Source organism: Thrips palmi, unplaced genomic scaffold (genome assembly GCF_012932325.1).
Source record: "Thrips palmi isolate BJ-2018 unplaced genomic scaffold, TpBJ-2018v1 HiC_scaffold_15, whole genome shotgun sequence".
Taxonomy (NCBI): Eukaryota; Metazoa; Arthropoda; class Insecta; order Thysanoptera; family Thripidae; genus Thrips; species Thrips palmi.
The window spans coordinates 5202501-5218005 of record NW_023144624.1 but is presented as its reverse complement, the minus strand read 5'-3'; the positions used below and the strand labels follow the sequence as shown (position 1 = coordinate 5218005).

At 54.3% G+C, this 15505-nt stretch overlaps 1 protein-coding gene across 2 annotated transcripts in view; it reads left to right on the top strand.

Annotated features, from left to right (window-relative positions):
* Positions 1-9933, top strand: part of LOC117641312 (homeotic protein ultrabithorax) — a 118612-nt gene extending 108679 nt beyond the window's left edge. For both annotated transcript variants that reach the window (XM_034378526.1, XM_034378525.1), the window contains one exon: positions 6098-9933. In XM_034378526.1, the coding sequence (XP_034234417.1) occupies positions 6098-6384 (287 nt within the window). In that variant the 3' untranslated portion in view covers positions 6385-9933. The remainder of the gene's footprint in view (positions 1-6097) is intronic.
* Positions 9934-15505: the final 5572 nt, after the last annotated feature.

The following is a 15505-nucleotide window of genomic DNA, read 5'->3' as shown; positions in this document are numbered from 1 at the left end:
TTTCTCTATATTTTTCTATCCTAACAACAAATCAATTATTTCAAAAAAAATTTTAAGATGTGGTCTCGAATTATTTTTTTTAACCTGTACTTCTAGTGATGCGCCTCGTGCAATGCGCCTTAAGTGATTTACATACGTGATTGCCGGGAAGGCGCGACGCTCAGCAACAACAACAACAACACCAAGGAGGCGTGTTGTTGTTGCTGCCGCGAGGCGCCTCCCCCAAACGGAAAGGCCTCGATGAAGGCATCAAAGTGCAACCGCTTCTAACAGCATCGCTTGGTGCGGGTGGTACGGGGTCCGGCTTGAGGTGTAGGAAGTAGGCAATCGGCGTTACCGCAAGAGGGCCAAGGATTCAGTCACTTCATTGGCGCTCCCCTCCACATCACGCTATCACGCTCGCACCTAGGGGAGGACGGGGCTAACTTGGTTTTCGATCTGAACCGTCGTAAAGACAATTAGCTCACAATTAGCGGAGCGGGGCCGCGGGGGCTCACCCCCACCACACACACGCACACACAGACACGTGCGCTCACACACACACACAGTCAGGTAGCGAGCTCTTGCAATCACATCGTTTGAGGGAAAGGGGGTATAGCAAAATCGTTCAAGTTTGTTCGTCGTCGCCTGTCTTTTTTTTCTTTCCTGGGCAAGAAACGGGGCCTGAAGTGACAAAGGGGCTGTCCTTTGGGTTCGTTAATCTCCGTGCAAAGTCTCGGTTCAACTAAGTCCCTCAGAGACAAGGGGCGTGCGGGGCGCGCGGGGCTCGCGAGACTGGAGTACGTGTCTGCTGTTAGATTAAGCCCTGGCTGGATTAGGGATGCGTTATTCAAGACCGCCAGGGGTGTGTGTGTGTGTATGTGTGTGTCTGCCTGTGTGTGTGTGTGTGTGTGCGGGACTGTACGTTTTGTGTTGTGGTCTTTGAGGGCGCGGGAGGGGCAAGTTTCGGGAGGGGCTTGTGCGCTGCTACGTGCACTGTGGTGGGGTGTCTCCAGCAGTGAAAAGTGGCCACCACGAGTTGCTCTACTTAGAAAAAAAAAGAAGCTCGAAAAAAAAAAGAGAAAAGATTACACCATCAGTAACAAAATTAGCCTATTATACCAATAATACCTGTCGCTTCGTTGTTTTGTCGAGGTTAGGTCTAATGGTGGCGTTTTCATTTCCTTCTTCAGTTTTTTCTGTCTCTGCTCCTTCTCCTCCGGTTGAGTAGTTTGGTCGCCTGCACTATCTCAAGTCATTTTTTGGTGGCTGCGTCTCCCCTTCTTGTCCCTCCGCGGCGATTTATGGCCCCAGTTTAATTGGCTGGAGTAGTGTACGATTCGCGCAGGCCCCGGCCGCCCTGCAGCGGCCACCCTCCCCTTCGCGACACATGGCCGCCGACTCCTTTCCAATCCGATCCCCGCCTCTGTCAAGGTGACGCGCGTCCCGACAGCGTCTTCTGCAGAGTGCGCTGCATCTTCTGCGCTGCATCCGCTCGCGAAGCCGGCGTGGGTGAAAGTTTGCTGCCTTTTGTCGTTGCAGTTTTTTTTTCTCTTGCGAGGGACAAAAATTGACCGCACACCGTGCACTGCGCGCTTTTTGGTGGCAACAAAAGTGACTGGCCCACAGTGTGCTCCAGATTGCGCAACAAGCGGGACGGGCCGGGCGAGCTGCGGGGAGCCCTTTCAAGGTGCGGCCGAGGCTCAATAAAACAATAAAAGGGCCCACAAAGAGCAGAGAAAGGGCCGGCAAAACGCCGCGGGCCGTTGGAAGGTCCTGGAAGGTCCCCGACGACGCGCAGGTGACCGCACACGACAGCATAATGGGAGCACCCAGCACCCCGTACCGTTATAGCGAGGCTCTCTCCCTCGCACTCACGGCGCGGCCCGTGGCGGTGCGAGAGAGACAGAGGATGGCGGCGGGCTGGGCGGCTGAATCCGCACCTTTCCGGGAAGCACCCCTCATCGGCCAGGCCGGCCGGCCGGGCCGCTCTGTGTCGTTTTCACAGATAACTGTGGGCCTCAGCAAGTGCTTCCTTATTCTCGCTCGATCGGTGCAAGCGCTTTTCCCGTATCGTTTCCAGGCCGCCCGCCTGTGTGTGCGTGTGTGTGTGCGCGCGCGTGTGTGCGGACGTCGCGCAACGTGTTTACCGAAGGCAATTGAAGGGAAATATTTGCCCGTGCGAAACACACGGGCGAGACGCGCAAGGGGAAGGGGTTTGTTTTAGTGTTTTAGATGTGTGCCAGTGCGCGGGACCGCCGCCCCCGTCCTTGAAGACACGCACACAGACGCAAAAATTACGCACATGCGCGCGTGCCGTGCAAATGGAGGGGGTTGGCCGTCCGTAAATTGCGGAGCCTCCCTTTTTGTTCCTTTCTCTACCTGCCCCTTCCCTCTCTCTCTCTCTCTCTCTCTCTCTCTCTCTCTCTCTCTCTCTCTCTCTCTCTCTCTCTCTCTCTCTCTCTCCCTCTCTCTGCCACATTCATTCCAAGAACGTGCTCCGGACTACATATGCCAGCGCGCGCCACCAGACGTGGCACACCGGCGTAGTATAGTTTGCTGCGTTCGAAAGCACAACCGAAAAAAACTAAAACTCGTTTTTCAGACTGCGGTCTCGTTCCTCTGGCCGGCGCCAGTCGCTGCTCCGTCCGTCCAGTTCGTCCGTCCGCTCGCGCTGACTTACGAGTTCGACCCGCTTGATGCTCCATTACTTATTTACCCCTCAAATTCGTCGTCCGGCGCCCACTTCCTCTTCCCCCCCTCCCCCTTCCTCTCCCCCGGCCTGGCACTTGGAAATGTATATAGTTAGCGCGCACGGGGCTTTCTTGGCCCCCTGCCGACCACACCGCACAGCGCGAGGCACAGCGCGGCGCCGCGGCGGTCGGTCGTGGTTCGAGGTTCGCCCGTTGCGCAGCGCTGCGATCAAAGCCGATTTATGGCTTAATATGCTCTCGATGCCGAGGGATGGCGAAGGACGCCGAAGGATGCCGACCGAGCGGCCTGTCGCGGTGTGCCGGCACGCGAGGCTCGGTCCGAAGGGCCGCGGCCACGCCGCCCTTTGGAACAAGGGCCCGCCATGGCGGCTACACTAATTCCCCCTCGACGATCCTCGTTTTTTCCGCGGTTCGCCAAACGGAGGTCGCGCCGCGCCGGATCGGACGTCGGGGGTAGGTGGAGGCTTAGTGCTTCGCAAGCCACGCAAGCTGCGCAAGCCCCAGGGGCGTGCGCGCTCACTCTAAGCGCTCACTTGCCAAGCCAAGTGGAACTCTGAGCCGATAAGAAGTTCCTTGCATGTACTCCGCCCCCTCCGCCCCCTCCACCTACCGAAAATCCCGCGCGGCAACCCCTTGGGCCTCGTTTGTACCCAATTCGAAGGGCGTTCCCTCCCCTCCCCCCCCCCGTCCCGCCCCTAATCAGTGCAATTATTCGGCGACCAAAAAGGCGGGACTTTTGGGCCTGGATAATGAGGCCTGGATGAGGGCGCCAGTGGCGTAGGCAGGGCGTGGCAGGGCGTGGCAGGGCGTGGCGTGACAGGGCGGCCAGGGCGCAGGCAGAGCGTGGCGCCGAGAGTTTCAATTGGCCGGCCACATGGCACGAGACGAACATGTGGGAGCCGAGGTGTGACCCGGAACGGCTTCAGCCCCACGCCGCGCCGGGCCGCCACGCCGCGCGGAACTAGGTGGAACTACGCCCCCTTCATGTCCAGAGCCAGTCGACCTTGCAGGGCCCCAGGCCCCAGGCAGGCCCCGGGGCGGCCGGCACCCCTCCTCCCCTCCTCGCACCTCCGGGATACACTCCCCTGCGCGGCGCGGAAGTTTGGGGCAACGAGCGCCACTGCCCGAAAAAATGGAGCAAAAATGAGCGAGCGGGTATGGCCGCTTGTTTTCGCGTGCACGTATCGGTTGGAGCGGTTCGATTTCCAGTGCGGGCTGCTGCCAAAGCCTCGGGCCGCGCCGCCGCGCCGCTGCAGTGTTCGTGAGTCGGACCATTGACCCGAGCCGCGTTGGCATGGGCGCCGTAATAGCTTAATCTGACAGGAGGGGCGCAGGGGTGGGGGCTCAGGTGAGCTACACGGTCGCAAACCATTATTTTCGCACGCCCGAAACGGTTCGGGAAAGGAGTCGGTGCATCGGCCGCCTCGCCTTCAAAGTCAGGGGGAGGGGGAGGGCAGGGCAGGGGAAGCAGCGAAGCCATCACGGCTCTGCGGCCGCCTTGTCCGCAGCCTTATCGGCCCCGAAATCACGGAGAAGCTTCGAAAACGGGGAACGGCCCATCAGGGGTGCTGCCGCCGCGCTGCCGCCGCGCTGCAGAGCATGATGCATCTCTGGAAAGCGGCTCTATACATCACACGGCGCCCTTCCATTTTTCCCGCTCTCTATCGATATTCAAGCCGGTCCCCCCTGCTGCTTTCAATTAAAAAAAACTTTTCTAGTTGTTATTCAATACACTGTTTAGAGGCCCTCTTTGTTGTTAGTTTTGTTTCCACAAAACAAAATGTCACCCAGCTGGTTTGCCCCGCCGCCGCCGCGCGCGCATGTCCTTACGCGAACATAGGCTTGTTTTTCTTGTTAACTTTGCAATAGGCAACGTTTACCCCGCGCTTTGGTCCGGCCGGGCCCCCTCCCCCCGGTGCTCCATGTTTGTCTGAGGCGAATGCAGAGGCTGAGCTAATGCAGGCGGCCAGATTGCGCCCAGCTGATAAAGGCCCGGCTCGGCCTCCGGCTGCAGCGGCCGCCCCGCCTCGGCCGCGCTCGGCGGCCCGCTCGGCTCGGCACGGCCAGGGTCGCCTCCTCGCGGTGTAGGAAGCAGGGCAGCCAATCACGGAATCACTCATCGCCCGCGGCGGCCGGGTCTGGACGGCCCGGACCAGGACGGACGGTCGGAAGGGCTCCGTTCCACGCCGTGTCTCGATAAATCAGGCGAAAACTGGAAACGAATGAGTGATGCGCAGAAGTGTGGCCCGCCGCCCCGCCACGCCGAACCTCACCACGCCGCCATGCCGGTGAACGGGCTATACATCACTGTCGCGGGCTCAGCCAATCAGGACACTCGGAGATGAGAAACGGAATATATCGTCTCGAGCCGGCTCGCCTGCGCCCCGCCCCGCCCGGCCCCTGGAGCCGGGCCGGCTTGCAACCACGCAAATGATGTACACGCCACGCATACAGACTGGGCTTCAAATTAAGCGATATTTCTTCATCAGTCGGCACGGCACGGCGGGGCGGCCAGCGTGCGCCAAAGTGCGTTCATCACAGAGCGCTGACGGCCGCGCAGCTGCTAGGGAAATCCTCGGCGGTCCGATGGGCGCGAAGGGCCCAAGTGTGGAGGGCGTCCCACGCAGTTAGCGCCCTCCGTGACGGCCACCTCGTTATTACGCTCCGAAAGTGGGCCAAAACGACGCCATGTGTTTCTCACGCATGGCCCTGTTGGCAGGACCATTGGCGGGGCCTCTGGCTTGCCTTTGGCAGGGCCTTGGCGTTGTCAGGCCGTCGGGCCGGCGGCCCCTCCGGGTCCCTCGGCCGGGAGGGCCGGCTGCGGGGCCATTGGACGTTTGACCGACAGGCGGCCATCACTTTGATTCATGGGCGCGACGTGTGCGGACCACTACACTGCAGACCCACACGCTGGTGCGGCAGTCGCTCGACCCTGCCAGGCTGGCCAGGCCGGGCAGGCAGGCCGTGCCTTTCCCTTCCCGCACAAAATCTCCGTACGCGCTTCGCTCGGCCGTTGCAACACCGAGGCGACAGGGGGAGGGGAGGGGGAAGTCCCAGGGCGACCACACCCACCGCTGCAAGCCGAAAAGAGCCCCAGCGGTGCCGGCGGCCCCACTTACGGCCACAAGGCCCCGCTCCGAAATTATGGGCTAAATAAAGCCATCCCTCCAACTATTCTCTTTCTTTTTACGTTATTTACGTCCGAAACTCTAAATGAAGTCATTATCTTGTTTATGAAGCGAGCCTCCCCGCCGCGGCGCAGAATATATGATCGCACCGTGAAATGGCGGCAGGCGCGGCGGGCGCGGCTGCACGGCTGCGCGGCAGCGCGGCGGGGCCGAAGTGCACGGCGCGGGTACACTGTGCGGAATGCTAATCTAACCCGCCACCCCCACGTGTTGCAGGTGCCAACGGACTGCGGCGGAGAGGACGGCAAACGTACACCCGCTACCAGACCCTGGAGCTGGAGAAGGAGTTCCACACCAACCACTACCTGACGCGGAGACGGCGCATCGAGATGGCCCACGCCCTGTGCCTCACCGAGAGACAGATCAAGATCTGGTTCCAGAATCGGCGGATGAAGCTCAAGAAGGAGATCCAGGCCATCAAGGAGCTCAACGAGCAGGAGAAGCAGGCCCAGGCGCAGAAGGCGGCAGCGGCGGCGGCGGCGGCGCAGCAAGACCAGAACTAGGGTCTGCTGCTCCGGAGGCACCCGAGCCACGGCTCGGACAGCTTCCAGAGCAACCCGGCAACCCCCTGGTCGTAGCCGACCGCCCCCTCCGAGGGCCCCCTCGCGACCCGCGCCGCGGTGTCCCCTGTGACGAACTCTCTGAGCCCGCGGCGTGCCTGCGTGGCGTGTGACTGTGTGACTGTATGTGTGCGTGTGAGTGTGTGTGAGAGCGTGTGTATTACACACGAGGACAGAAGCTGTGATGGCCTTCATCATAGACTAAGTCGAACCGAAACCAATGAACCAAATGTTTTCGAGTGTTAATATATAAAGTATAATGATTGAAGGGTTTATTTAGTGAGTAGAGTTAAATTTATTATAGTTAAAATTTAATATTGTAAACAGTGTACCGTTCCAAATACGTTTTACAGCTGGGCTATTTGTTTGTTTTTTTGGGTGTTTGTTTTTGTTAATGTTTGAATTTCGTTTAAAATTTTTGCTTTTATCGTCGATTTGCGTCTTGAATAGACCGGGTCTGTCTGGCTACAAATTCTTTTTTATTGATCTGAACTTACGAACAGTGTGAGTTCGTTTACCTAGCCATAAAAAAAGTTACCGAGAGAGAAGAAAACTCGGTGCGAAATTCATATTTAGTTTTAATTTTAACATAAGCTGTTACAAAGTTCCTTCATGAACGAGTCTGATTTAGTTGTTTTTTTTTCTGTATACGCAGTGTATCGCCATAATTTCCATAACCAAATGATGCCGACAGAAATTTTCATTGAAATAAGTCTTAGCACATACATATCACACCTTTGACAGAAAATGCACTTTTTTAAAGTTGCGTTTCCCACCGTTATTTTTTCTTTCTTCAAAATTTGTTTTTGTTTGGTTTTCACGCAAAAAGAAATTAAGCTTTTATAGGATGCCACAAGTGGCTCGAACAAGGCGTCCATTTGGAATGGTCAAAGGTATTTGAACAACTACTATACACCATACTGAATGAACTGAAATCATTTAGATCTGATCATTTTTGATCATTATTTATTAGCATCGTTTCAATCAAAATATTGCGTTGTTTTTATAACAAATAAATTTTGCATTATACATTCTTAACAATTTCATTGAAAATAGGCATGTTTCAGAAAAAATCAACCTTTTTGTAGTTATTGCCTTAGCGGAGTGCTGTTGTATTTTGTCAAAGAGTCTTTTCACCCTCTAAGGCATATACTGGCCCTGTAAACTTTTCCAGCTTAGTCTAATGTATACGAGATGTTTTCAAAGTGGACGTAAGATGTAGAATGTTTATTTTTCAGCTCAAACCAAAGCGGAAATTATAGCAGAGCTGTTAGGCTTTCCCAAATATAGCTTTAAATAAATGGATGAGTGCAATATGTTTTGTTGGACAGATGAGCGAAATGTTACGTCGGAGGACGGAATGCACACAGACAGTGGAATAGATAAGTAATGCATCACAGCTCTGAATGGAAGTCATTGAAGTAAAAAAAAAACCTTAAAAAGGGTGACAGAGTACTGCAAAAGTGTGGTGATTGCGATGTGGCCATACTGTGTTATTAGACATCAAATTTATTATTTAAACAAAATAAAATGTGGAATGAACGGCAAAGTGTCATTCGATCACCTCTGAGCGTTGGTGCAGTGATTTTACCCAAAAGTGTTGTGCATTTTGTGAAAGATACATGTTTCAGTATTTTTAGCAGTTTACATAACATTGATCTTTTTTCATTTTAATTATATATGCCGTGAAAATTTTTGAACACTGCATCTTCGCAAACATTATGATCATCTAGTCTTCAACTTTTAAAGTATCATTTTTATAGATTTCTGAGTGCGTAATTTTATTCTATTCGGTTTCTGCACACCTTAGGAACGTGCGCTACGCACTCAATGTTATTTGTTTCTGTAGTCTTGTTTCTGTTTTGTAAAATTTTATTTGAGTATTGTTACTCGGCACGTGTGCCCTCTGTAAAATGCGGTGCAACTATGCAATATTAGAGATAACTTTCAGCGGTTTCCTTGTTGCTTTCTTATGGGAGAAATTGTGTCGCTTAGACTTGCAAACACTCGAGTGTCCAAGAGTTTATATTTGTAGTGTACAGTATTTCTTGTTCTTTGTGCGTCTTAAATATCAGTCATTTTACCAATTAAAATAAATTATTGAAAACGGTTAATACCATTTTGTACATATGCGGTATATTTTGACATTGGCTATTGAAGTAAATATAGAGCGTATTGTATGTATTTCTTGAATACCGTGAGAAACATTTTTGGCTGCTGGGGGCTGCGGTTATGACCCGGGGTGCAGACAAGTCAGCGCCCATGCCGGAATGCCTGTTTGGCCGGGCTGGAAAGCGCGCTGGATTGAGACTTCATTGTGTTGATATGAAACAAAGGGACGCGGAATACAGATGAAGAACACATTCCGTAACTTGGAATCCGAACCGTCCCAAAAGCCGCTCCCTCACAATAAAGACTTCAAAATGTCTAGGTCTTGTCTGCACGCTGTGCTCGGTCGCTCTCACCCCGCATCGCAAGCGTGACCCCCGGCACGGACAAAAAAAGGAAATTTAAAGGTTCTCACTTGTGATTGTGTTGAGTATTGAGGAATAATTATTCTGTGTAACCCGAGTGTCTTGAAGGCTTACGGTCTGCAAGCGTCTCACCTCGTCTGGTCGTCCTGTATGTGTATATTTTGTATTATAAATATATACATATAACGTAGAATGTGTGACGTGAACGCTTTTCATGAGAATATATGATATATATTTATACCCTTGAATGAAATATTTTGTACTTTCATTTCAGGTTTTTTGAGACTTGCAAAAAATTGACCTCCTTAATGTGAGCAATCGAGACTTAGTCGTTGCTGTTCGTATACGGTACACATACCTCACAATGCAAAGATTTCCAATGTCCTTGCTACGTGTTTACAATAAAACAAATACGTAATTACACTCCCAATAGAATTGTAATTTGAAAACGAGTTTATGTAGTCTAGGCCTAATTTTCACTCTTATGTCGTAGCTGGTCTCTCGAAAAAATGAAGATTGCTGACCTTTCTTGTTTTAATTAGATTTAATTGTGTATGCTAGAGTTTTCCAGTGAAAGGTATGAAATTATTCACTCTTTTGAAAGATTGGCTATGTTTCTAGTTGGCAGTGCTTGTTTTATGAACTGTTCTTAGTCTCGTAATTTGCTCATTGTTTACTATTAGGCAGATTCATTTGACGGTCCTGGAAATGAATGTGCAATTTAAACGCAATGTTTACTTAAAGTTTGGCTGTGTCTGTTGTTTGTTTTACTTTCTTCTTTTGTTTGTAGCCTTAGCTATAGCATAGCTATGGACAGTAGTTTTAATTTCGATGATAACAAGTTATTTAATTGTATCTGTATCATTCAATGTATAAAGTACCGTACTATAGGCCACCCAGTGTTTATTGACATGAAGCAGTGTGAAAATGACGGTGTGCAACTCGCATTTCATTTGTATACGATAACTTGGATAGTACAAGTTAATTTATAAGAGGAAAAATAAAAGAAATGTCGTCAGGAAAAGAAACTTCTTTTTTACCTTATTTTATTGATGCACTTCCAAAAACGACGTACAGCCGACATTTACAAAAGCAACGAGTTTGGATGAAATTGGGGGCGCAAAGCATAGGCGATGTACATTTATCGGAGAGCCCAGTGGACCATGCGACGGCATGCGACGCGGCCCGACGGCCTGAGGGCCACTGCCCTCCCCCCACCACGGCACCCCTTCGGACCGCCTCCCCGCACACCTGTCCACCGGAGATGTATCGCTCCGGCTGGTCGCCCTGAGCGCCTGGCCGCCCGGCCGCCCGGCCCAGCAGCCACTCGGCCTCTATTCAAACGTTCATCATAGAGAAGGGAGCAAAGTACGAGAAAGGCTGAACGCGCCGCTAACAGGCATCGCGTCCCTGGAGCAGCCCAGCGGGACGGGGCCCTCGACAAACCCCTCTACCCTGCGCAAACAAGGAAATGAAGCGTCGCGGTGCAAATTTGCCGCTTCACATTTCAGGCATTGAAGAAAATTAAAGATTTTGCCATCAGGAGCCGCACAGGGCTTAGCGACTGTGCCTTGCGTGACAGAAAGTTGTCTAGATCAGAGCAAGGGCATAACAGAGTTTGGGACGACAGCTCTATTTTCAGTCAGACTGATATACTATAGTTATTGGTTCCCGTTGGGCCTCAAGTATTTATTGTCGTTTTGCTTTATATGGGCTCCCGTGTAGACACCCATGGCGCCCAGGAAAACGATTCTCTTTCGAACATGATTTGAAAAACATGAGAACCCTACATCTAAGAATTAGCATCAAGGCGATATGCCATCGCCTTCTAAAAGATTCATGCGAATAGGAGTGTAGCACAACATTCACAGAGGGCATACGCCCTTTTTTATTATTTGCGTTTGCAATCCCATAAGGGTCATGTTTCTTCCTCTATCCCCTTTCAAAATCCCACCGCGTCCGAAACAGAGCAATCTATTTTTTCTTTTTTTTTGTTTCGCACGACAGTTGGGATTTTGGGTGGGCAAGGACGTGGGGGAAGAAAGGGGGTGGGGTTTAAAGGGAAAGTGCATTCTTGCACGAAATTCGCGTAGCGTCCGTATGAGGGTGTCTACTGCACTGTGTGTGTGTGTGTGCGCGCGCGCGCCACAGTGCGTTTGTGTGCGCGCACGGTTGTCTTTCCCTCGCATCTGTCGACCCGATGTAGCGCCTCCCTCCTCCCCTCCCCCCACTCCCACTCCACAAAAAGCAACACCACCACTGCCGAATGGGGCTCGGCGGACGCCAACAATTACATTGACAACGACAATAGAGGGCGGCCATGATTGTGCGGGGCCCATAAGCGTCGCTCACCTTTACCTGGCACACCTTCACAAACAGAAACAGATGTCCAGTGGCCTAATTTCTTTTTTTTTGAAGAGGGTGGGGGTGGCACTGCGTGATTTCTCATCATTTACTTTTTAACGTGTTTTCCCGGGTGAAAAATTAACCGCCCTAATCGTCCTTTTAGCAAGGCCGTTTCCCACCTCGGCGCCAAAAGCAGGAGGAGACACTCCGGGCGGCCGGCGGGCCGAGTGTCTCTCTCTCTGAGTGGGCAGTAATGACATCGTTGCCCGCAGCCGCCACGACATTATTTACTTTATCGGTCCTAATGGACGCAAATAACAAGTCGGAAGTAGCCGAAACGCCTCACTCGGACTGCGCGGCGCAGCGCGGCGTGCCAGACCGGTGGCGGAGATAACGAGTAAAAACGCCAAAAGACAATCGGCGCCGCGGGGCACACCGGCAGAGTGGTCCACGAGAACGGACCCCGGCGTGTCGTCCCCCCGGCGCCGCCCCGCCCCACCCCGCCCCGCCCCGTACCGGACTGGTCCCGTGCGGTCAGATCGTCGAGATTATGACCACGGCTCCCGGTGACGGCCTGACGGCCTCACGGCGAACCAGCCGTTTGGAACGCACTCTCGAGCCGTTTACGGCGCTATAAAGTTGCGGCGACTCCTTTACGAGTTGATCCGTGTGTTACGCGGCCGGCAACGGCCTGCTAATGTGTCTCGTGTCAATGTTCAACCAATCAGCTGATCAATCAATTAGTTTTGTGACGAACACCCCCGGCGGTCGTCGCTGTGATTTATTTCCCTATTTTTGTGGGCGTTTTCGCCTAGTTTTGCTCAGTGCTGGGCAAATGGGACGGCCTGCGGTGTCGGAAGAGGGCGGGACTGAAAAGTTTGAAACAGCCGTCAGTTTTTACATCATTTAGAATTTTACCTGAAGAGTTCCTGATTAGCAAAGTTGGGTTTCAATCTTAAGGTTGAAAGGATTTTATTTTTCGAAATTTGTTTTGGTACTTCAAAACGTTTTTAACTGTGAATGTCTGCTGCCGATGAACGGGGAAATGGACCTAGCTCGGCGCGACTTCCATTGTTTGCTGAAAAAGAGAGCGCCGAGGGCCGCGGCAGGCCGAGAGCAAGAGACCGAGGGCGGTGACACGCGGTCGTTGTCCGCCTCGGCGCGGCCACGCGGAGCCACGCGGCCAGGGCCGCAAAATAATTGCAGCTACCGCATTCCGAAGAAGAAGAAACCTCGCGACGCGCGACGTGAACCAACGCCTGCGGCGTAGAGACGCGCTGCGGCGTTCCTATCCAAGTGCTGCGCCCCTAAAGCTGCCGCAAAAAAAAAAGGACAGGAGAGAGAAGAAATAAAGCAGCGCGCGGTGGGGGCCCAGCCCGTGGGCCCGTGGGCCCGTGGGGGTTGGGAAGCTCTTGCGATGGATGTGGGTGGAGGAGTCGATACTAGTACAACGCGGGGGCGAGCAAGCCCAGGCCTGGCCCACGGCTGGCCCACGGCGGGAGGGGCAAGTCAGACTGCACCCCGCCGCGCCATCCCCAGCGCGCCAGCGCCACGCACCCTCCGGCCCTCACTCGGCGTCGGGACTCTGTCGGGGGCTGAGCCCGCGCGCCATGCGCCGCCGCCACCAAGCTCCAGGCCAGGGACTCCGGGAGGTCATCGGCGAGCCCGCGCAGCCGAGCCGTGCCGTGCCGAGCCGCAGCGAGTCGAGGTGAGCGCGTCTCCTTCGCCCTTCTGTATTCCTCCGCCAGCCCGCCAGCGGCGCTCTGCTAGAGCTTGGGCCGCGCGCCGCCAGGGCGCGCCACCGCCAGCGACGCCGGCGACGCTGGCGCCCTCCCTCGGCGGAGGCGCGAACCGCGCCGCGCCAGCGCTGCCAACGCGCGGCGGCAGCGTCGTAAACTAGCATCAGGCAAGAGGTAGTTACGGGAGTTGCCGAAAGAGCGCGCCACGATCGCCGCTCCACCAAATAGACATATAAAGGACGTTGAAGGGATTTAGGTAATGGCCGGCGGCGGCGGCGGAGTGGGGAGGGAGTGGGGGAGGGTCTTTTTACGGTTTGTTTTGACGGCACGCGTTCTCTCTTGCTCCCACGTTGACCTAGTGAAGTAGAGTCAGTGCGAGTGCGCGCACTGCGCGACGAGGAAGACGTCTCCTGCGGTAAGTACGTAGCCAACCCAGTGTAGTGTTGCTACTTATTTTAACTGCATGCAGTGTACTGCCGTGTGTGGGATTGATTGAGCAAAGAGGAAAAGGGGATGCTTCTTCTTTCGATTCTTCTGGAACTAAGTCTGTTGTTGAACGGGGTGACTTCTCAGTCAGTTTAAAATTTATTGCAATATCATTATCGATGAGTACTGTTTTCTTAAATCAATCAAACAATATTTGCCCATTAATAGAATTATAATTAATATAATACAAATGGATTCGTATCATTAGTCAAGAGTAGACAAGATTGAAAGGCCACGTTCTAACACCCGCTGCCCGGTGTCTGGTGTCCCCGACCTTCGCACGGCCGCAGCCGCAGCCACAGCCACGCGCCGCCCCCAGCGGCCACGCGCCGCGATGGTCCCCCAACTCTCAGTGGCTTCATAAAACTTAAGTGTATGGCCATTTTATGTCGGCTCCCTCCCTGCCCGCCCCACCCCTCCCCCGCGCCGGCCACCGCGCCCGGCCGCCCCCCTCCCCACCCCTTTCCCAAGGCCGTCGCGCCGGTCGGGCTGGCACCGCGCTCACCCATTCATGCCGTCTTCGCTTCCTGTCTTTGTTTCGGGTTGACGCCTCGCCAAGCTGAGCTGAGCCTGATTCTGTGATCGATCTGTTCCAATGCAAGTTTGATGGATGGGCAGGCAAAGGACGAACGCTAGGCCTTGCGTGAAGCGGGGCAGAGAGATGCAAGTTCAATTGGTTCGCACTCTTAGTGAGTGTTTGCAAACGAGAGTTGCGAGCCGAGCAGGCCCACACTGGCCCGAGCCGAGCCGAGCCGATCGGGGGTGCTCCGAACTGAGCCGAGTGGACGGCCTGCGTCGAGCCGAGCGCAGCCGAGTCGGCCCGAGTGGGGTCGGGCGCAGCGGTGCCCGCTCGGTGTGACCGCAGCGGGGGAGTCAAATGGGATGCCTACCTCCACGGCGCTCGCCGGCCCGCTCCAGCCGCTGCGCTGGCCAGTCGCCATGCGCTGCAGGGTCAGGATGGAAACTGATTTCTGTTCGTTGATTTCAACGGTCCGTTCGCTTTTGAATCGTCGTCACATCAAAAGGTTATTTTTGGGGTTTGACTGAAACACTAAAGCCATCTTGGGTGATGTTGCTCTAAAAATTTTCAAAAGAGTCGGTGCGGCGGCAGCTTTGAATGGGGCAAGCAAGGTTTTCTCCTGTGTGGGTCCGTTCGAATGTGGCGCGCTTTCGAGAGCGCGACGCCGAGCGAGTTGGCCGTTTCCCCGAGAGATGCCGCTGCCTGCGACGACCAGGGCTCTCCACTGCTGCCACCCGAGCGGCACGCACAACCCGCCGAGCGGGGAAATGTCTCAGGGAGCGAAATTCCCGTCACGAATTTGAATGAATGAAAAGAGACGGTTAGACGAGTCAAACAGTGTAGGAGTGCAGGGTTGCGCAGCTGGACGATGTTCTCGAAAGGGATGAATCTGTTCAAAACGGGAAATGGTGCAGTACGGGTCCAGAAAAATATTTTTCATTAGCACGGGAAATACCCGAGTAATACCTGATTCGATAAATTATTGGCAGGTCAGAGACGCATCGGAGACTTAAATGCGCGGTTCGTCCATGAAACTGTCATCCCCAGCAAAGGTGGTCTTTTCCGTTGAGACTGGCCGTTGACCTCAATGTCAGACTCATTCAACCGCCTCCCCTCAGCATCCTCCCTTGTACCCCTGCCCCTGCGACGGCGCACCCTCCCCCTCCCTCGCTCCCCCGGCCGGGCCTCCCCCCACCCCTGCCCCGAGGGAGGGAGAACAGAAGCGGCAGGGGTCGCCGCTGGCAACCATCATCGATTTAGGAGCTGCCCGGCGGACGCACGGACAGTAGGTACATCACGCTGGCCGTAACCGTGTCTTCGGCCCGTTTTCGACTCCGTTTTGACGCCTCGTCAGTGCCGCCAGTTGGACGAGACGAGCTCCAGAGTGACGGGCTGCGAGTCGGCCTCTCCGCAGTCCTCCAGGCCGGGACTGCGGCGACAGACTATACAGAGCGGCCGGGGCGGCGCGGGGCGGCGCGGGGCACTGTCGCAGCTAATGG